At 61.9% G+C, this 21,812-nt stretch overlaps 3 protein-coding genes across 4 annotated transcripts; all 3 read left to right on the forward strand.

Moving 5' to 3' along the window:
* The first annotated feature begins 176 nt into the window (after nucleotides 1–176).
* PRSS56 (serine protease 56) lies at nucleotides 177–6,802 on the forward strand. Its single transcript, XM_086618535.1, has 17 exons — nucleotides 177–198; nucleotides 972–1,133; nucleotides 1,775–1,972; nucleotides 2,488–2,541; nucleotides 2,889–3,075; nucleotides 3,178–3,286; nucleotides 3,369–3,528; nucleotides 3,686–3,828; nucleotides 3,956–4,115; nucleotides 4,236–4,424; nucleotides 4,532–4,693; nucleotides 4,842–4,905; nucleotides 5,183–5,345; nucleotides 5,755–5,899; nucleotides 6,033–6,113; nucleotides 6,397–6,503; nucleotides 6,629–6,802. The coding sequence occupies exons 1-17, from the start codon at nucleotides 177–179 to the stop codon at nucleotides 6,800–6,802; spliced, it is 2,280 nt and encodes a 759-aa protein (XP_086474661.1).
* A 1,083-nt stretch (nucleotides 6,803–7,885) lies between these two features.
* CHRND (cholinergic receptor nicotinic delta subunit) lies at nucleotides 7,886–11,856 on the forward strand. Of its 2 annotated transcripts, XM_086618274.1 has the most exons (12): nucleotides 7,886–7,937; nucleotides 8,602–8,747; nucleotides 8,938–8,982; nucleotides 9,084–9,193; nucleotides 9,309–9,464; nucleotides 9,704–9,819; nucleotides 10,047–10,247; nucleotides 10,596–10,707; nucleotides 10,828–10,942; nucleotides 11,175–11,376; nucleotides 11,481–11,599; nucleotides 11,674–11,856. In XM_086618274.1, the coding sequence occupies exons 1-12, from the start codon at nucleotides 7,886–7,888 to the stop codon at nucleotides 11,854–11,856; spliced, it is 1,557 nt and encodes a 518-aa protein (XP_086474400.1). The 2 variants fall into 2 exon arrangements, with proteins under 2 accessions (XP_086474400.1, XP_086474401.1); XM_086618275.1 differs by lacking the exons at nucleotides 7,886–7,937; nucleotides 8,938–8,982 and having other exon boundaries at nucleotides 8,619–8,747.
* Nucleotides 11,857–12,766: 910 nt separating this feature from the next.
* On the forward strand, nucleotides 12,767–17,334 carry CHRNG (cholinergic receptor nicotinic gamma subunit). Its single transcript, XM_009988442.2, has 12 exons — nucleotides 12,767–13,016; nucleotides 13,428–13,567; nucleotides 13,681–13,725; nucleotides 13,909–14,018; nucleotides 14,114–14,269; nucleotides 14,436–14,533; nucleotides 15,319–15,522; nucleotides 15,812–15,926; nucleotides 16,196–16,310; nucleotides 16,652–16,856; nucleotides 16,959–17,092; nucleotides 17,167–17,334. The coding sequence occupies exons 1-12, from the start codon at nucleotides 12,767–12,769 to the stop codon at nucleotides 17,332–17,334; spliced, it is 1,740 nt and encodes a 579-aa protein (XP_009986744.2).
* The last annotated feature ends 4,478 nt before the right edge of the window (nucleotides 17,335–21,812 follow it).

Here is a 21,812-nt window from a genome sequence, read left to right on the forward strand (position 1 = left end):
CAGGCATTTCGGGGGCTCCCCCCCTCCTGCCCCCCTTTGCCCGCCTGGGAATGGAGCGAGGAGGGAAGAAGATGCGGGGTGCTCTCCTCGGGGTCTGCCTGGTCCCCCCCGTGCTGCTGCCACTGCTGCTGCTGCAGCTGGCGGGGGGGGCCCCCCTGGGCCAGGGGCTGTACCCTATGCCGGCTGGCGTCCTGCAAGGTCAGTGGGGCATGGGGACGGGGATGTCTTTACGGGAGTGTTTGGCTGTGGACAGGGTGGCTGTAGGAGCCAGTACTCCTGGGTTCAGTTTTGCGAAGTGGGGGGATGCGCAAGCAGGATGCCTGGATCCCTGGCGAAGCCCCCTGTGCCTGCACTGCCTGGACTGAGTGTCAAATGCTGCCCGTGGCACTCAAGGACACTGAGGTCGCAGGGAGTGGTGTGGGTCATGTCCCACAGCTGCCAGCCCAACCTCCTGCCTGGTGCCAGCCCTGGGGGACCCTCTGCCAGCAGGAGGGCGGCTGTGGGTGGGTACAGGTGGGCACAGGTATGGGCACACATGGGGATGCACAGGAGTGCACACACACATGCAGGGACATGCAGGCACGGGCATACAGACCTTGGCACACACCACACACAAGTGTGCACTCGCGACGCAGGCACAGATGTGCACGGAAGTGCATGCACACCGACACACGTGGGCGTACCTACCTGGGCTCACACCCTCCACCATGCCCATGTTTGCACACATGTGTGCTTACAGGATCTCCACGTGCAGCGGGCACACATAGGCCATGTGCCAAGCCCACCAGGGAGGTGACAGTCATGCCTGTTGCCCTAGGCAATGCCAACAAGTGACAGGCTGTGCCCAGCATGACTCTCACCATGGAGCTACCGGGGCATGGGTGCTGGGTGGACTGGGGGCACCCCGCAGCCGTGGTGGGAAGCCATGGTGAGAATGTCGGGGGTCTGAGCACCCTGTGTGTGCCTGGCAGCGCTGTCGAGCCGGGGGACACTGGTGCTGGAGGCAGCACTGAGGAGCGCGCTGCTGGCGCTGGAGCGGGCAGTGGCCGAGCAGCAGCGGCAACAGGATGCCTGCGGGCTCTGTGCCCCCTGCCTCTTCCCCCCTTGCACCAACGGCATCCACCGCTGCCCACGTGAGTCACAGCCCCCCGAGCCCCATCACCCCATTCCCAGGAGACCCTACCCAAACAGAGACCAAGATCCCCACCAAAACACTGCCCAAGATCCCTACCCAAACACCACCTTGTGCCCAGGAGACCCTACCCAAACACGGACCCATGCCTGGGGACCCTTCCCAAATATTTCTTTGGGTCCCTACCAGAGCACCACCCCATCTCCTAGAAACCCTACCAAAACACCACCCCAAGATCCTTCCCAAACAGTACCCTCTCCGCTATCGGCTTTTCCTCTACAGGCTTTACCAAAACAGTGCCCAGACTCCCAAACATACCTCTAACCACTAGAGACCCTACCAAAACACCACCTGGAGACCCTACCCAAGCAGTTCCCCATCTTCTCTAGATCCTACCCAAATATCATCTGGAGCCCTACCCAAAACGTTGTCTGATCCCTTGTCTCTGTCCCAGAGATGCCCTCAAAAACATATCCCAGCGCTGAGGAGACCCTACCAAAACATGTCAACACAGCAGCCCCATCATGCCCCCTTCCCACCTGCCCCAAAAGGGAGCCAGGAGTGGCCCAAGTGGAGGTGGGCAGGAGGCAGGCAGGAGGCAGGGAGGACACCGGGATGCCCACAGCCCTTCTGTCCTTGCAGCGCCGGCCGTGCCCGCCACCATGCCCCCCAGCTGCCAGGCCCTGCTGGATGCCCAGGCAATGCCCGAGCTGCCTCAGCGCAACTGGGCACTGAGCCAGGCCTGTGCCCCCTACCAGCGCCTGTGCCCACCTGAGGGGCCCCAGCACGCCTGCACCCCGCTCAGCGCCCGGCTCTGCCACCATCGTCTCCAGGAGTGCCGTGAGTGGGCACCCGCGTCACCCCTGGCTCTTCCCAGAGAAAGGAGAGCCTACAATAACAAACAAGGCACCCCAGGGGATGCCTGGGTTTGCACGGAAGGGATATAGGGCACTGGTGGTGATGGAGGGTGGTGGGGTGGGTTGAGGAGACTGGGGAGGATGGGGTATGGTAGGGTGATGGGGGATCTCTGATGGGATGGGAGATCGGAGGAGATGGAGGGATCTGTGGAGATTTGGGGGATGGAGGCATTGGGACTGATGGAACAGATTGGGGGAGACGGGGCACTGAGGGGTGGTGGAGAATGCGGGGTGGGAGAGGGGAGCGGGGGGGAATGGGCCAAGGGGATGACAGAGAGACTGGGGACACCGAGGCATGAGGGTCAAGGACACCTGAGGACCAGGGGGGATCTGTGGGGCACTGAGAGGAGCTGGGGGGAACTGGGGACAGCAGGGACATGGTGGTGGTGACACTGGGGGGGAGGTGTCCCCACATGTCATGACAGCCTGTCCCCACAGGGATGGCAGCTGCGGCCCCAGGCCCCGACGCATCAGCAGAGGCAGCAATGCCAGGTGAGCTGGGAGGCCCCGCAGTGCCCACACCACCCCCCCACCACGCTGGCGGACGCCCCCAGCCCCCCGGCTGCCTGCTGGGCCAGGGGGCAGAGGTTAGCGTCGGCAGCTGCCGGGCTGCGGGGTGCCCCCAGCTCGCCGCCCGCTTGCCTCCATGAGCACGATGAGGCTTGACAGCCCGCCCGATGCAGCCTGACCCAACCCCCCCGGGGGGTACCCGCCACCCCCTCCGCCTGCTGCGGCCGCCCCGGCACCACTGTGCCCAGCCACCCCTTGCCCACCTGGGAGAGGGGTTGTCCCTCCCAGGGACAGGACTCCCCCCCTCACATGCCGACTTTGTTCCCCAGGAAGCTGTGGGCGCCATGGCCCCCGGGCCAACACCACAGCCCCTCGAGGACGGATCATGGGTGGCAGCGCAGCCCCGCGGGGGGCCTGGCCCTGGCTGGTGTCGGTGCGACTCCACGGGGAGCTGATGTGCGGGGGGGTGCTGGTGGGGCACTCCTGGGTACTCACTGCAGCCCACTGCTTCACTGGGTATGGTGGGGGGCACGGCAACGTAGGGACACTGTCCCTGCAGAAGGGGGTATGGGGTAGCACCACGGTCTGCCCTTAACTCGCTGCCCCCCATTCCACCAGGAACCGGAATGAGCTGGCATGGACGGTGGTGGTGGGCGACCACGAGTTGGGCAAGCCAGACGTGGGCGAGCGGGCAGTGCCTGTCCGGCGCATCCTGCCTCACCCCAAGGTCGGTGGAGGTGGGTGCCCCCCTTCCAACCTCCCACCCCACGCCCTGGGACCTCCACTGACATTGCACTGCTTCCTTCCAGTTTAACCCCAAGACGTTTCACGGGGACCTGGCACTGCTGGAGCTGGCAATGCCACTGGCTCCATCACCCACCGTCAGCCCTGTGTGTCTGCCCAGCAGCCCTGCAGAGCCGAGCCCTGGCACCGCCTGCTACATCGTGGGCTGGGGGTCCCTCTATGAAGGTAGGTGCCACCTGGACACCCGTGGAGTCTATGGAGCATCCCCTTCGATGTCCTCTCTGGTGCCCAGTGTCCATGCACCAAGCCAGGGCAGGGGAGTGCAAAAGAGAAGAAGACGCCCAGGCACAGGGGACTCTGTAACGGGTGCCTTGCCTGGCAGAGGGGCCATCGGCTGACGTGGTGATGGAGGCGCGAGTGCCCCTGCTCAGCCAGGAGACGTGCCGGGGCGCCCTGGGCAGGGACCTGCTCACCAGTGCCATGTTCTGTGCCGGGTACTTGTCCGGGGGCATCGACTCCTGCCAGGTAATACCCTTGGCTGGGGGACTGCCAGATCGAAACTCAAAAATCTCTCATGACACTCGGCGCTGGGCATGCCCTGGAGCGCAGTCAGAATCCCACCTCCAACCGACACATAGGCATCCCCCTGCAGGGCGACTCGGGGGGCCCGCTGGCATGCCAGGACCCCTCCTCGCACCGCTTCGTCCTCTATGGCATCACCTCGTGGGGCGACGGCTGTGGTGAGCGGGGCAAACCGGGCGTCTACACCCGCGTCACTGCCTTCGTGGACTGGCTTAGCCTCCAGATGGACCGTGAGTGTCGCCGGCTGCGCCGGAGGGGATGAAGGCGGCCGGGGATGCCAGGGGTGCTGTGGGGATACGTTGTCCCTCGGTGGAGCTCAGCACCTCATGGCAGCCCTGGTGCCCTCACAGCCGCCCCTGGCAGCCGGGAACCGAGCTGCTTCGACCTGCTGGCACTGGCCCAGCTGCCTGCTGAGCAGCAGCAGCCCGAGCGCTCCCGCCTCTGTGCCTTCTATGCCGGGTCCTGCCGGGCCCCCCACGGCCGGGCCACCTGCGCCCACCTGGCTGAGGAGACCTGCCGTGCCAGGACTAGACGATGTGGTGAGCTGGGGTGTCATGCTGGGGCAAGGGTGTGGGGAGGGACCTCATTTCTGGTGGCACGGGCCCAGTGTGGTGCTGGGGCCATGGGTCTCCCTCTGTGCCCACAGAGCTGCACTCCTACGCCCAGACCCTGGTGGATCTCCTGCGCCGGGCTGGGGACTTCATCAGAAACCAGTTTGACTTCTCCTTCCTCACCCACACCCTGCCCCAGCTCCTGGGCAAGATCTATGGGCACCTCTTCCCCCCGCGCGTGCGCAGGGATGCCCCAGGTACCCTCCCGGGCTGGGTCACCCCGTGCCTGCTTGTGGTCCTATCAGTCCCACCTATGCCAGCGGCCAGGGCACCAGCAGCCTGCCCTGACACCCACACAGAGCTCCCCTACTTGTTGTCCCTCCTGTCCCCTTCTTGTCCACGTAGGCTCAGCTGTGGCAGGGGATCAGCCCAGTCCCATAGCAGAGGAACCCCGGAGACCCCCCACCAGGTGAGGCATGGTGGTCCACGGGACAAGGGGGCCTAAAGGGTTTGGGAAGGTGGGCAAGATACCTGTGGGCACTGATGTGGCTTTTTGGGGACATCCTAAAGCATTGAGGTCCTGCTCTTCCTGCAACCAGGGCACACGTGGAGGGAGGTGGGCACGGCCTCCCAGGGTGCCTAGGGCCACTCAGATCCTGCTGGGGGTGCACAGGGTGGTGAGTGGCACTGCCCAGGGGACAGGTGCAAGCGGGCACCTGCCTGAGGTCACCCCGCTGTGTTTCCAGGTCAGGGGCCAGGGAGCCGCCCCCCTTTGCAGGGCTCTTTGGGGACGTGGGACCCCGGCTGCAGGACTGGGTGGAGGCGCTGAGGGCCATGGCAGGGGGCAGTCCACTGGCACCCACTCCGGATGGGGGGCAGCTCCCTGGGGAGACGTGGCTTTTCTTGCAGGTATTTGGGGACGGTCGGTCTGGAGGGAGCCCTTACCCCTCTGGTGTCAGTGTCACCCGGGACCAAAGCCCAGCAGTTCCCCCACATCCTTTCCTGACATCCCTCAGGCCCATTGTACCCTGTGCAGTCATGGAGGTGGCATCTCCCACTTGGCCACCACAGAGGGGGCATCTCACCCTCCCCAGCTGAAATCAGTGCTTCCAGTCCAACCAGTGCAAAGCCAACCATGGGTCTGACCCCGCAGCTTAGGATCTGACCCAACACAGCCATAAAGACGTCACGTGTCCTCAATGCCCCGTCCGATACCAGCCCAGCCATGCCCTGTGCTCTGCCATGGTGCACCTGGCCACGCCCATGGGTTCCCCATGGATGCCCCACTGTCCACCTGGTCCCCCCTTCCCTTTGGCAGGACGAGAAGGTGGTGGAGGAGCTGGTGGGACAGGGACAAGCCTTCCTCTCCCAGCTGCGGGCAGAGCTGGACTTCAACACCCCTCTTGAAGCCATGGAGCTACAATGGGCACCTGGAGAGCTGGTGGAGACCTCCACACTGAGCTGTGAGCCCTGGGAGCTGGGGGGTAGCTGAGGCCAACAGGGCAGTGGGAGGTCCATCCACCAGCCAGCTCCGTGCCCGCGAAGTGCCCACCGGCTGTGTCCCCACCAGGGTTTTCACACCTCTCTCGGTGGCAGGGTCTGCACTGAGGGAGAAACGTGAGCTGGTGCCCACGGAGCTGCCGGGGGTGGAGGAAGGGGAGGCAGGTGCAGGCAGAGGTAAGTGCCCTGCAGCCCCCAGGCACTGCAGGATGCCGCTTGCCACCGTGGGGCCGGTGGCAAACCTGGCCTTGGCTTTGCACCCCAGTCCCAGGTTTGGTTGTTCCATGTCAGTGGGACAGCCCTCGGGCATACCACCCTCCACAGGGACCCTCTGTCCCTGCTCCCCGGCATCCCCACAGCTCAGGTGCTCCTCCCTGGGGTGGGCAGTAGTGTGGTGCCTCCACAATTCATCCCTGATGTCCTCCCTCCGTCTCTGTCCTGCCCGTTCCCGGGCTTGCAGCCTGCCCTGGCCTCAACGAGTCAGCAGTGCGGGTGGGTGCAGTGCGGGAGCTGTACGCCTGGGTGCTGCGGGTGCCCGAGCCGGACCTGGCCATGACCTTCCAGGAGGTGAGTGCCCCATCCAGCTGCTCCAAGCCCCTGGCCCTGGCAGCCAGGTGGGACGACACCCTGACCATCACCATTCCACTGTGTCCCTGGCCCCCCTGGGACTCAGTGTCATTATCTCCCTGCAGATCCTCGTGGACCTGAGCTCCAAAAATGCCAAGGGACTGTACCGGGCACAGGTGCGGGCCACGGTGGGTGGTCGCCCCACGGCCTTCACTGGCCTCGTGGGGCTGGAGAGCGACTCACTGGCCCGCAGCATGCCCGGCCTTGTCGCTCTGGCGCTCGAGGCGCTGAAAACCTAACAGTGCCCGCAGTGCTCTGGGGCACCATGCCAGCATGGAGACAGGGTGCTGGGGCAGGGATCTCTCGTGTCCTTCAGACACAGCTCCCTCTCCAGCTCAGGCTCTTCCACCCTTTTGTGCCCCATCGTGCCTCAGTTTCCCTCTTCCCACCAGCACTGCCCAAGCTCCCCAGGGCAATGGGATGCCCAGGGGCACCTGAAGCATTTCAGCCAAGGATCATGGCCCTCCTTTCCCTCAGGATCCCCACCTTGGCAAGCCCACCCCATTGTCCCTAGAGGCACTCAGGCTGTTATTTATTTGTACAGAGAAAGGTTTATTTTTCAATAAAGAAGGGATCTATTTTCCGGTAGCCGGCGAGTGTGAAGCGAGTGCTGTGCCATGCAGTGCCAGAGAGGCGGGCACTGACAGGGTGACTTTCCATGGGGAATATGACATTCCATCACATCTCCCTTCCCATCCCCCTGTACCCAAAAGCGATACCCCCAGCCTCATTCCCTGCCCCTGGCATTGGTGCTGTGCCCAGCCTGGCACAGACTCTCCAGCTGCACTTGGGGGATCTGGCACCCTCCTGCCCACCACAGCACCAGTGCCCACCCCTGGTGCCACCCCATTGGGGACCCACAGGAAACCTCCTGCTGGTGCAGGGGCCAACTGTGCCCTGGACTAGTGGCGAGCGCTGGGGCGGTGCCAGTCCCGTGCTTGGGCATCGGTGGGTACTAACCTCTCCTGCTCGTGGGGAGCCTGCCACCCCCGAAGAGCATCGTCAGGGCTGCTGAGCAGCGTGGAAGGCACTGCTCCTCCCAGTGTCCAGCAATGCCCATGCTGGGGTGCCCAGACACAGGGTGATGGGCTGACACCCATGGGGCTGGTGAGGCCAGCTGTGCCTGCCCATCTCCCCTTCTCCAGGCGTGGGGATGTCAGAAGAGGGGGGGTTGGAGTGGGTATCCGGTGCCGGCACCCTTCCCCCTCAACACCTGGCACCATCCATCTTCTGCTCCGGCCGGCAGCCGGACATCCGCTCGGCCAGGCCAGGCAGGGAGGCAGCCAGGGCCTGGCACGGCACGAGGACACTGCGGGCACCGCATGGGGGACCTGCCGGCATGGCTGGCCCTGCTTGGGGCGCTGGTGCTGTCGGGTGAGTGGGGTCCTGGGATCTTGGGCATAGGGTTACCTGCTTGCTGGGGTATCTGGTGGGATGATGGTGGCAGGGTCCAAGCTGGGCACAAGTGTCCTCAGGGCTGCATTTCGAGTATTGCCTGGTAGACTCCCATCACTGAGCATCCCCTGTACTTGTGTCCTGGCTGTGCCACCTGGAGATGTGTCCGTGCCTGGGCCATGTGTGTGTCTGGGCACAGTATCACTGTGTCTATGTGTCCCTGAGTGTGCCTGTCTGTGTGCACGGTGACACTGCGTCTCTCGTCACATGTTCCTGCACATACTGGGTCCATGTCTATGTGTCCGTGTGCCTCCATGTGTGCCTCCAGCTACATGCACGGTGCCACTGCGTCTGTACCCAAGTGTCTCATGTCTGTGTGTGCTGGGTCTGTATTTGTGTGTCCCTCTGTGTTCATGCCCACGTCCTTGTCCCATGTCCATGTGTGCCCATGTGCCCCCACATCTGTCATTCCCGCATGTCTTGTGTCCATGCCCCTGTGCAGCACAGACACGCAGTGTCCTGGACCTGCTCCTGTCCCCTTCATCCTTACATCACCCTGCCCTGGCAAAGCATCCCTGCGGGGTGGTGCTGGGCCCAGTAACCCCCCAGCCCCACCCCACTCTGCCTGACCCCGCAACCCCAGGTGGGCTCTGTGTGAACCAGGAGGAGAGGCTCATCCACCACCTCTTTGAGGAGAAGGGCTACGACAAGGAGGTGCGCCCCGTCATCTCCATCGACCAGGTCGTGGATGTCTACCTGGCCCTCACTCTCTCCAACCTCATCTCTCTGGTGAGCCCCAGCAGGCAGTGTCCACTGCCGGGTGACCCCCAGCCATGCCTCACCCCCAGGGCTGGTGGGATGGGGAAGCCCTGAGGCCACTGCCCTGAACCCTGGCTGGTGAGGACTGGGGGTCCTGGGCTGCAGGGGACAGCTGCTGGGCACGGCCCTGGCACCTCACTGCCCCACACCGTTATTGCAGAAAGAGGTGGACGAGACCCTCACCACTAACGTATGGCTCGAGCATGTGAGTAGGGACAGGTGTCATGGCATCAGTCATGTCACGAGGCACGGGCAGTGGGGTGGCCCAGCGTGGTGAGGGGGTGATCCGGGGATGCTCTCCTCCAGGGCTGGACCGATTACCGCCTGCAGTGGAACAAGTCTGAGTTCGGGGACATTGAGGTGCTTCGCCTGCCACCGGACATGCTGTGGCTGCCTGAGATAGTCCTGGAGAACAAGTGAGTCATGCCTCAGTTTCCCCTCCCAAACCCCCTGAGCTGTGCCTGGTGCATGCCCAGGGCTCCCTCTGCCCCTTGCCGGTCCCGCCATCACCTCGGGACTCACCCGGCACAGTAACGACGGGCTCTTCGAGATCGCCTACTACTGCAATGTCCTCATCTACAACACGGGCTACGTCTACTGGCTGCCGCCAGCCATCTTCCGCAGCGCCTGTCCCATCAACGTCGACTTCTTCCCCTTCGACTGGCAGAACTGCACCCTCAAATTCAGGTGCTGGAGGGCTGGCTGGGGCAGGGCAGGGCAGGGGCGGGCAGCAGGGTGGGCATCCCAGCCCCCTGCGGCATTTGCTGCTGCCAGCACCTTGGCTCGCTGTCAGGGCGCAGCAAGAAGGGAGTCTGCAGGTGACTTGGTGGCCTGAGTCCGTCGTGCTGGAGGTCAGGGTGGGTGGGTGGTGGGTAACAGTAGCAGGCACAGCCCCTCATCTCCCGTCCCCTCTGGCCGCGGGCCAGCTCCCTGGCGTACAGTGCCCTGGAGATCAGCATGCACTTGAAGACGGATACCGACCCGAAGACAGGCAAGGATTACGCGGTGGAGTGGATCATCATCGACCCTGAAGGCTTCACGGGTAACACTTGTGCTCTCTGCTGTGTCCTGGGCTCAGGGGCACCTTGGCATTAGAGGACTCTGCCCAGGAGACACCTGAGTACCTGGGGCTTTGGCACCCTGGCACCTATCCCACCAGGCTTGGAACTACCCAGACCCAGGACAGGGAGACTGGGTGCTGGTGGGGCTGGTGAGGATGGGCATGGCGGGAGTCTCCCATGCCATGCACTGTCACATGTGCTCCGGCAGAGAATGGGGAATGGGAAATCATCCACCGTCCGGCCCGCAAGAACATCCACCCTGACAACCCCCGTGAGAGCAGCGAGCACCAGGACATCACCTTCTACCTCATCATCAAGCGCAAGCCGCTCTTCTATGTCATCAACATTGTCACGCCCTGCATCCTCATTGCCTTCATGGCCATCCTCGTCTTCTACCTGCCTGCCGACAGTGAGTGAGCCCCAACGCATCTGTGACGGGCATGGGGGTCACCCTATGGGGCACCTCTGTGTCCCACACCTGCACCAGGTCCTGGGACATGAGGACATCCAAATGCCCAGCACAGGGACATCCTGGCACTGGCACAACCCCACGCAGGACACCATCATCCCAGCCAGGCAGCCTGGCAGGGGCACACTTGGACACAGGATACCCCATGTGGGACCCTGGGGTACCCCCACAATAGAACACCCTGTACGGGGCTCTGTTCGGAGGGACACTGGGAGGACAATGCTAGCCCTGGGGACACTGAGAGGGGGACCTGGGGCAGGGGTGGCCCTGAGCTCACCTGCTCTCCAGGTGGTGAGAAGATGACGCTGGTGATCTCGGTGCTTCTGGCCCAGTCTGTCTTCCTTCTGCTCATCTCCCAGCGCCTGCCTGCCACCTCCCACGCCATCCCCCTTATTGGCAAGTGAGTCCTGGGCACCCCCGGGCACAGGAGGGACATCATGGATCCCTGGGGTGCCAGAGGGCAGTTCTGCCTGTGCCCAGCCCCTGTAGCAATGCCAGCCCCAGGTTCGTGCCCCCACAGGTACCTGCTTTTCATCATGCTGCTGGTGACGGCCGTGGTGATGATCTGCGTTGTGGTCCTCAACTTCCATTTCCGCACGCCCAGCACCCACATCATGTCTGACTGGGTCAAAGAGGTGAGTGGGGTGCTGGGGGTGCGGAAATGGAAGTGGAGGATGGGTGACCTGGTGGGTGCAGAGGTGGCACCATGGAGGGTGTGGGCCAGCACTGCCCTGGCATTGCATCGGCGTGTCGCATCTGTGCCACTCTGAGGAGCTGCACACCCCGGTTGGGGACAGAAGGTGGGCACAAGGTAGCATTGCACCAAGGAGGAGGCCGAGGGACCTGACACCACCTTCTGTGTGCCAGGTGTTCCTGGAGACCCTGCCCCGTCTGCTGGGCATGTCGCAACCAGCCCAGAGCCCGGTGGATGCCCTGTGCATCCGGCGCTGCAGCTCAGCCGGCTACATCGCCAAGGCGGAGGAGTACTTCAGCATCAAGTCCCGCAGCGAGCTCATGTTCGAGAAGCAGTCCGAGCGGCACGGGCTGGCCAGCCGCGTCACCCCTGCCTGTGAGCCTCGGCCCTCTGCGGGGACACGGGGATGGGAGGGGGAGCGGGGGTCTCTGGAGGTGGTAGCCCTTCGGAGCCCATCTCACCACCCCCTGCACCCCCAGGTTTGGCAGAGCCAGGCATGGACATGGGCGAGGAGCAGCTCTACGAGCACATAAAACCCGTCGTTGATGGCGCCAACTTCATTGTCAAGCACATACGGGAGAAAAACAGCTACAATGAGGTAGGGGACGTGGGCATGGGGGGGGTGGCAGAGGGGGCTCCCTGTGCCCACTGTGCTCCTGGCTTCCTCCCCAGGAGAAGGACAACTGGAACCTTGTGGCCCGGACCTTGGACCGCCTCTGTCTCTTCCTCATCACCCCCACGCTGGTGGTGGGCACCCTCTGGATCTTCCTCATGGGCATCTACAACCACCCACCACCGCTGCCCTTCGCTGGAGACCCCTATGACTACCGGGAGGAGAACATGCGCTTCATCTAGGGTCGGGGAGGTGTCCATGTGCCAGTTTCCTGCTCACCCGCCTTGGCTTGGGGAAATAAAGCTGAGCACTTCTCACCACAGGGTGCTGAGCTGGTGGGTCCTCTCGGTGCCTCCCCTGGGCACGATGCCCAACCTGAGCACTGTGTGTGTGCCAGGGAGGGTGATGCGCATCCAGAAAATGGGTGCTGTTGGGTGTCCTGAGCACGGTGGTCCTCAGCCGTGGCAGGAAGGGGTTGTTTCCCAGAGGGGATGTGGTGGTACCAGCCCTGCTGTCCCCGTTTGGCTGGACACTCGCCAGGGCAGGAGGGGCTGTAGAAGGGGGTGGACCCCCCCCCAGCACGGCACCACCCCCTGCGGACCCACTGCAGTGGGAAGAGACGCCTTGAGTGCCCACATCACCCTCCATCCCCATCACCCCCCAATCAGAGCCCCCTTGGCACATCCCGTCCAGCGGCACTCGGCTGGGGGCCAAGAGGGGCGTCTCCTTCCCCGGCTCAGCAGTGGGACACTGCGGCTCGCATTTCAGGGGGCACAGCTGACATCCCCCCCACCAGCAGTGGCCCAGGACAGCTGTCACCTCCTCTCCGCTGAGCCAGGAATCTCATCCCCCCCTCCCTGACCGCCCTATGCAGGTCCTGGCAGGATTTGGACCCCCAAGCCGGCCATTGCTCCCCAGGCTGACATGGTGGGACTTGCCTGCCCCTTCCCCACCCTACACCCTGGGGCAGCCACCCCCACAGAGGGGACAGGGCACTGCTGGGGGTGCTTGCAGGGGGCACCCCTTTTCCCTAATCCATGGGCGCCTGGGTTTCTGCTGCAGGGAGAGGCATCTCTCTGGGGGGTACATGAGGAAACTGAGGCATGGAGCTCACTTTGCCCCCAGACCCGATTCCAATCCCCCTGGCACAAAATGCCAGAGGAGCTTGCCAGCAAACTGGCATCACCCCACCAGCTGGTGGGGGGAGGCGGGCTGTCACCCGTCCCTCCCCGGCCCCTGTGGCTGTTGGGAACAGCTGACGGTGGCGGGGGACAGCTGTCCTGCCCCACCAGGCGCCAGGTCCAGAACACCGCCCCGCAGGCAGCCAAGCGGAGCCCCAGCCCCTGCGCCGCTGCCATGCGCTGCCACAGCCTGCTCCTCCTCACCCTCTGCACCCTGGCAGGTAAGGGGTGCCTGCCCCGGGGGGAGGCTGGGGGGAGGGGGGCACCTGGTCACCTCCTGCCTTTGCCCGTGGGGGTCTGTCACCCATGGGTGTACAGCGCTGTGCACCATCCTGCCGGGGTGTCCCCATGCTGGCAGCCCGCTGTCCCCATGTCCTGCCCTGGAGAGGACCCTGGGGTGAGCAGGGTGGGGGATGCAGAGGGGACGCACGCCCCTCGCACGCTGGGGCACTGACACGCATCATCGGGCACGCACAGCTGCGTGTGGACACCTACGGTAACACACGCATGGGCGTCTCCTCTCTCTGCACACCCTTTGTCTGCCCCCCATCTCTGGAAGGTCCTGGGGGCATCAGTGGCCAGACCCCACCATCCCCAGCCCAGGGTGTCCCCATGGTGTGTGCCCTTCCCAGGTGTGAGCTGCAGGAACCAGGAGGAGAAGCTGCTCCAGGATCTCATGACCAACTACAACCGGGACCTGCGCCCGGCCCTACACGGGGACCAGATCATTGATGTCACCCTCAAGCTCACCCTCACCAACCTCATCTCCCTGGTGAGAGACCCTCCCCAGTCCCCATAGCGGGACAGGATTTGCTCCCACCCATGGGGCAGCAGGCAGAGGCAGGCAGGGCGCTAAAGCCATCTCCCCCTTTCCTTCCTTGCCAGAATGAGCGGGAGGAGACCCTCACCACCAACGTCTGGATCGAGATGGTGAGACCTCTCACCTGCAGGCAGGATGCCCCTCAGCCACATTTGCATCTCAGGGTGGCACCCTGTGGAGGGCTGGCACCATAACCTGCACCTCCTTTTGTGGGTGCTCCCATTTTGGGAGCTCACAAGCTCCCCCGCCTCAGGGAGCACTGTGACCCCTCCTCTTTGCTCTCCTTCCCCCAGCAATGGTCCGATTATCGCCTGCAGTGGGACCCTGACAAATATGACAACATCCAGCTGCTGCGGGTGCCCTCCACCATGGTGTGGCTGCCTGACATCGTCCTGGAGAACAAGTAGATGACGGGCCAATGGGGATGTGTCCTCATACAGGGTGTGGCAGCTGTCCCCCAGGCACAGTTTGGGACTGAGCCCACCCTTTCCCCTCCAGCATTGACGGGACATTCGAAATCACCCTCTACACCAATGTGCTGGTGTCCCCCGACGGCAGCATCTACTGGCTGCCCCCTGCCATCTACCGCAGCGCCTGCGCCATCCACGTCACCTATTTCCCCTTCGACTGGCAGAACTGCACCATGGTCTTCCAGTGAGCACCGGCTGGGCACACGTGGGCACCACAGCTAGGGCCATCGGCCAGTCCTGCTGGGACACGGGAGGCACCTTGGCCAAGCCAAGCACCCCAAAGCAGGGCTGGAGGTGGCCGGTGTGACCTGGTGCGTGCCAGCCTGTGCCACCTACCTGTCCCTCCCCAGGTCCCAGACCTACAGTGCCAACGAGATCAACCTGCTGCTGACAGTGGAGGAAGGTCAGACCGTGGAGTGGATCTCCATCGACCCTGAGGCTTTCACAGGTAACATCACGGCCACCCTCGAGGCACAAAGGTGTCCCACCACAGGGGCACCCAAAAGGCCTGGAGCTACACTGCTGGCTGCCAAAAGCGCTGCAGGGGCTATTAGAAGCTCCCGCCATTACATGGGCACTTAAGTTATTAGTGGAAGCAGAAGTGTGGGAGAGATTTGTTTTTCCAACCCCCCCGGCTCGGGGCTCTCACCGCCTGGCAGCCGCTCCCAGAGAGCACCGCTCCTGGGAGCTTGATTGATGCTGGGAACGTAGCTGTCACGGCCAAACGATGACGTTTTCCATCACATTTTAATTGCATATTGAAGGAACAAAATGCTTTTCGGGCAGCGAGATTTATTTTTTCATTACCGGCCCGAGCTGCGATCTTGATTGGGAAAAATCTATCGCTCCCGCAGACAGCAGGGGAAAGCAGCGCACTGTCATCCAGCGTCACGCTCGGCTTCCCCCCACGGTACCCTGGGGCAGATGGGGGACCCCAGCCCCACACGTAACTCACCCTGAGAGTGGGAGGGTTCGAGGTGTCTCATATGTGCCTGGCTGTCCGCTCCAACAGCTTTTTGGAGCATTTTGTCCCGGCAACCTGGCATGCTCCATGGTGCCCATCTCCCTCCCCAGTGGCTCTAGCACCTTCCCACCCTGTGCCCAGCCTGGGTGCCCTGCAGAGCCCACAGTGATCACCAGCCCTTACCCTTGCTCCATGGCCTGGACCAGGGGGTTGGCAGCCCCAGTGCCCCTGGCGGGTGGAATGGCTCACATGACACCACCACATGGCAGAGAACGGTGAATGGGCCATCAAGCACCGCCCTGCTCGGAAGATCATCAATTCGGAACACTTCACCCCAGATGACATCCAGTACCAGCAGGTCATCTTCTACCTCATCATCCAGCGCAAGCCGCTCTTCTACATCATCAACATCATCGTGCCCTGTGTCCTCATCTCCGCCATGGCTGTGCTGGTCTACTTTTTGCCTGCCAAAGGTACACACTGGTGCCGTGCCCACAGGGGGCATGGGGATGTGCAAGGGGGGCAGCGACAGGTGAGGAGGGGCTCATGGTCCCCTCTGTGCTTGGGGACCATCAGTGCCATCTCTCGCCCACTCCTGTGATATCTGGGGGGGCAGAGTGTGAATTTCCAGGTACCCCATGGTTCAAGCTTCAGGGCAGGACTTGGCCAGTTCAGTTTTGTGGTGGGGGCTTTTTGCCAAAGGAGAGCAATGCCCACACAACTGCTCCGTGCCAACCTCTGTCTTTCCTCTGTCCTTGGCAGCGGGTGGGCAGAAATGCACTGTCTCCATCAATGTCCTCCTGGCCCAAACCGTCTTCCTCTTCCTCATTGCCCAGAAGGTGCCTGAGACCTCCCAGGCTGTGCCTCTCATCGGGAAGTAAGTGATGCACGGCAATCGGGTGCCAGCTCTGCTGTCACACTGTGCCAGCAGGTTCTCTGGGTGCCGCGCACCAGCCAGTGCCCATGGACAGGACCCTGGCCCATAAATAACCCCTAGCCCAGGCAGCAAAGGAAGCAAAGGGCTACCATGTGCCCGTATCCCACTGCTGGTCCCATTTCCAGCCCAGGAGGGGACCAAGAGGGACCTTACGTGCCCATAGCTTGTGGCTCAGCAGCCTCATGTGATGCCCTGTGCCCCCTCCCCAGGTACCTGACCTTCCTCATGGTGGTGACAGTGGTGATCGTGGTGAACGCTGTCATTGTCCTCAACATCTCTCTGAGAACACCCAACACTCACTCCATGTCCCAGAGAGTGCGCCAGGTACCCACTGTTGTCCCCCTACCCCCTACACACGGGGAATGGGGTGCGTATTCGGGGACCGAGGCCATGTCCCTTGCAGAGCAGGGTGGCGGGCATGCCTTAATCTGAGTGCAAGTCCTGGCACAAAGAGGGACTCCCCAGATGTCCCCAAGGGACCAATGTGCCACCAATCCCCTCCAAGTCACTACTGAGGACTACGGAGCAGCGGGTGCCAACACACCCAGCATCCCGGTGGCACAGGGGTACCCCACAGGGATGCTCCAGGTGATGCAAGGGGACTCAGTCACACCCACTGGGTGGTGGTGGGGTGGTCAGGTCCCCACGGGTGACACTGTGCCCAGGTGTGCCTGCACCTCCTGCCCCGCTACCTGGGCATGCACATGCCGGAGGCGGCACCAGGGCCACCGCGAGCTGCCCGGAGACGCAGCTCCCTGGGACTCATGGTGAAAGCCGATGAGTACATGCTCTGGAAAGCCCGGACTGAGCTGCTCTTTGAGAAGCAGAAGGAGAGAGATGGGCTGATGAAAACAGTGCTGGAGAAGATTGGTGAGTGCCCCTGTGGGGTTGACACCTCCCTGCCTGGCTGAGTGATGTGCCATGCGTCTGGGTGCTCACTGGTGCCCGCTGTGCTGGCACCACTGCCCACAGGACATGGCCTGGAGAGCGGTAGTACCCAGGACTTCTGCCAGAGCCTGGAGGAGGCAGGCCCCGAGATCCGTGCCTGTGTGGACGCCTGCAATCACATTGCCAACGCCACACGGGAGCAGAACGACTTCAGCAGCGTGAGTTGGGGCCAGAGGGGACAGGGACTCGCATGGGAGGCAGCCCTCACCCTACCTCCTCATGCTGCCGGCAGGAGAGTGAAGAGTGGATCCTGGTGGGACGGGTGATCGACCGTGTCTGCTTCTTCATCATGGCCTCCCTCTTCGTGTGCGGCACTGTCGGCATCTTCCTGATGGCTCACTTCAACCAGGCGCCAGCCCTGCCCTTCCCCGGGGACCCCAAGCAGTACCTGCCGCAGTGATGCCTGCAGGCACCCGCCAGCCCTCCTACTGCTGGGACCACCAGAGCCAGGGGCTGGGTACCCCCAAACCAGCCTGCCCAGCTGTGATCCCTGTGGGCACAGCAGCTCCTGGTGCCAAGCACAGCGCTGGAGGACTGGGGGGGGGCTCTACCACCCCCCTAGCAGTGGTGGTGACTGGGAAGGGAGGGGCATGGGGTGGCTGTGCTTGTGCTGAACATGGAAGTAAAGCCCACGGCAGTCTCATGAGCCTTTGTGGCATTATTGCTGCATGCCCGCTGCTGAGGTTATCCCTCTCGGACAGGCTGGATGTGCCACCCATGCAGGCTGGTCACAGACCTCTAAGCCACACGGCCCTGTCCCAGTATCCTACAGGGTGTTGAGAGATAAGACAAGGAGAATCCAGAGCAGAGCCAGGCATCAGATGGGTCATGCAGCGGAGAGCCACGTTGCCCCACAGCAAATTCACAGCTTCAAGCCCAGGGCAAACGGGGCCCCTGGCATCCCTTGCCATGGCAATGGTGGTAACAGAGCAGGAATCATGGATACAGGTCCCCATCTTGGGGCAGCAATGGAGCCACAAATGGGATTAGGGACAGGTAATTCCTCCCTCCATTTATGCCCCGGCCATGGTCCTTGGAGGCAGCTGAATTGCTGTCCCTGCTCTCTAGCAAGCAGGTTGGGGTGGGAAGACCTTGGGCCAACAGGCACCCAAACCCCCTCAGGGATGGGTGCCCCTTGGCACCTACCCCGCTACAAGCATCATTACATGACTCTGTCCCCTGCCAGCCCTCCCTGCCCCACAGGGTCATCTCAGTCAGCCATGGCCCCTTCCCCCATCCCAGCAACACTGCGTCCCCTTCACGCCCCTCACTGACCTCTGGGGCCCCCGCGGCTTTGTCCCTGCTGGCAGGGGAGATGCGGAAGGTCAGCCTGGGAATGGCAGTGGGCAGCGTCCGCTCCTCTGCGGTCCAGCTCACACCACCTGCACCCGGCTCCAGGATGTGCTGTGTCTCCATCAGCCTCACTGTCCCAGCACCAGCTGCCTCTGCTGCTGCTGGGAGAAAAACAGATGGTTACTGCCTGCAACTGGCTCCTGGTGCTGCCTGCCAGAGGTGAGGGCACTGCGGGCATGGATCGAGGAGGGAGGCCAACACTCAGCAGCTGAGACATCACCTCACCTCTTGGATGCCTGCAGCCTGGCCATGGCTCAGAGCCACCCTCCGGCTGTGCCAGCCTGTCCATGCTCTCTGCAAGGTAGCTTTTCCTGCCCCATCCCTGGGAGGTGAGTGATGCCCATGGTGTTGAGAACAGGTGGATCCAGTGCTCCGGGCTGGCACCTTGAAGCAGGCAGAGACAGTGCCCACCAACACAGGCAGCGGTGCCCAGAGGAGCTCACCAAGCACCCAGTGCCCTGGTTGGGTCCTGCCTCCTGTTCCCGTGCCTAAGTCACCTCCTACAGGGGTAGCCCTGTGGCCACGATCAGGGTGAGGTGACCAGGTCCTGGGGCGCCATACTCCTCCTGGCCACAGTCTCCTTGCTGGTGAGCCACGGCACTGCACAGCACTCCTGTCCCCCACAGCCACCCCATGGCAATGTCCTCTCCCCAGCTCCACAGCGGCTGAAGGGACAGGCTGCTCTGGCTGAGTCCCCAGCCTGTGAGAGCCAGGAGGTGCCATAAGCTGCCCAAACTACAGCACCAGGTATGTCCCCAGCCCCTGGGCTCTCCCTCCCCAAGAAGGCGTAGAATTAATGAGCCCCAGTCTGTCTTTGCCTGGCTGTGTCCCATCGATTCCTGACTCCCCCTCACCCTGTCACCAGAGTCCAGGGAAAGGGGACTCCGAACAACACCAGTGACTGCAACCCACTTCTCCCCGCTCCGCAGAGCTGCTGCTTCTTCCAGGTGCACTCAGTCCCTGGCATGTCCACATGGCACAACCAGAAAGGGAAGAGCTCTTCCAGGCTGCCAGGAATGCGCAACTGAGACCATGTTCTCCACCATCCCCATGCAGTGGTTTTCCCTGCCCTCCAGAGGTTCCTGGGGTTTATCACCACACCAGAGACAAGGACAAAACCAGTAGCTGGGATGCCACAGGCCTCAGGCAGCACATGTGTCTTGCAGGAACTGGTGGGGAACACCTCGCAGGTCATCCTGCCAGAGCTGGCGGGGTCCTGGGGGGAGGGCAGTGAGAGAGGAAAAGCCCCCCCAGCCCAGCATCAGCAACAACCCCCTCCAAGCATCCCCCAACTGCTCCCCTTCAAAACCAGGGACTCTTTCTGTCTGTGGGCTGGGAAGCAGATTTCCTTTGCTCCAGCTCAGAAACACCCAGTGGACCCCCCCACCCCCGAGCCAAGGCCAGCCCGGCCATCAGTCCCTGCTTTACTAGCCATAGCCAGAGACACCCAGGGCCCATGAGCCCACCACAGCCCAGCACCCCCTGAGGAAAGAAAATCCCTGGGGCTGGACTCCAGGGCTCAAAGCGCTGCCACTTTCTCCAAAGGGATCTGAACAAGTTTAAGGATAGAAAAACCCTTCAGAACGAGGAGAGCAGGGAAGGTCATGACTCATCACAGATTTGGGGCTCCCACAGCTCCAGGCTTGCTTCCTGAATGAAGAGGATCTGAAACTTTTTTCTAGAGCTTCTTCCCCTCCCGAACAACCCCACGGCTATTTTTTCACCACTCTTATTAGCAGCACGCAGTAGACCACAAGCCAAAAAGCCCTGCTCAAAAAAGCCTGGCTCCATCCCTCTTCAAGTCATAGGAGGCACCAAACCTGGTGCTTGACACCAATCGGACACCACTTTTCTTCTGACCTCAGGAAAAATCGTAGCCTTAAAGAGACAACGGCCACACCCCAGCCAGCTCGCTCCCTTCAAGGCTGAGCAACAGGAACCAGTGCTGAGTTCCTCCAAATCTCAACCACGTCAGCAGCAGGAGGAAAGGAACAGCGCCCCAGGGAAGGGCTCTTCCACAGCTCACTCGCAAAGCGTATTTAAGGGTGAACACAGCAGGGCTGCAGCATTTTCAGATTTAATAGCAAGCCTGCGCTCATCAGCACCAGCTTAGATGCGGGGCATCAGAGGCGAGGAGTGGGCGAGTACGTAAAATAGTAGAGGTGGACGCGACGCGCAGCTGGGCACAACAACAGGACTAAAGCCTTAAGTGATGTCATCTGCAAGAAGCTAAATGCACTGTGGATAAAAGGAGCCCGCAGCTACTATTTTAGCCTTGCCTTGCAAGGGTATTTTTGCTTAGATTGCCAAAATGTAATTACAACTAAATCCCCCCTAACAAATACCAGGGAGCAGCAGGGGAGACTTGTATTTAAAAGGAATTTTAAGTAGCAGCCGTAGTAGTACCTGATCACAGCAGGGAAAACAAACTGTGCTTGGAAAAGAGCATCTGGTTGAGAGCTGGTGACAAACAAGTGGCAAGAGCAGCAAAAGCACCATGGGGTCTTGAGAAACAGAGAGAGGGATGCCACCACAGCCCGGGAACCGTCCTGCACCCGGCTCAGCCAGGTGCCAGCAGGCACAGACTGCCTGACCACCAGGAGCAGTTAGTCATCACCATCAGCGCGCTGAGCTTTTCTGGAGGCAGCGTAGGACTGACATCCTCAATGCAGAAAACAAACCTTCGGAAGACTGAATATTTTAAACTGTTTTCTCTGTCAGTCCTGGCTGCTTTCAATCCAGACTTCAATAATAGCACGAGGAATTCGCAATGGAAGTCAGGAGGCTGATCCCCAAGGCCAGTAATGGTCCCAGACATGGGCCGCTTGTTCTGTGGTCACCACCAATCTGGTCCAAGCAGCCCCTTCTCCTGGGGGACTGCACAGAGCACGTAGGGCAGGAGATGTGCCCCATCTCTGGCTGCAGGCACCCCTCCTGGGCCCGATGCAAAGGCTCTATTAAAAACGAAACACAACTGTGTGGTTCCCCAAGGAAAAGAGGAAAAGGTTGGAGCTGTTAATGAGTACAATTAGCGTTGTAGTCAAGCAGAATCAGAGGAAATAATTAGCTCCTATTGTTTCCGTGGCATCTGAATTGCAGCCATGCTGGCTTTCCAAGCAACAACCCATCAGTCTAGCCTCACCTCAGAGGACAGAAGACAGGGGGTCACTTGCAGCCCCTCTTCTGGTCACAGCTTTCATGCAGCTATAAGCAGCAGCCTGGGCCACCACACTCTTCTGCTACAACCACTGGAGTCCAGTTTCCAGGTGGCTAGAGCTTGCAAACCTCGGTGCACCCCAGTAGCACGCATGGCCCTGCATTCAGCCTTTCCTTGGACTCAACACAGGGCAGCGCTGCTAGCTCTCCACCGAGACAGCCAGATTCAAAGTAACTAAGTGACACCACACACCTCTTTATCCTAGTTTAAGGGAAGCTTGCATCTCTCTCCCCAACAAATAGGGCTGGGTGCACAGTACTGCTTTCCAGGGAGTATGAAGAAGGGGCAAAGACAAAGCAAGCATCTCA

The sequence above is a fragment of the Tauraco erythrolophus genome, chromosome 11, assembly GCF_009769465.1.
Source record: "Tauraco erythrolophus isolate bTauEry1 chromosome 11, bTauEry1.pri, whole genome shotgun sequence".
NCBI lineage: Eukaryota > Metazoa > Chordata > Aves > Musophagiformes > Musophagidae > Tauraco > Tauraco erythrolophus.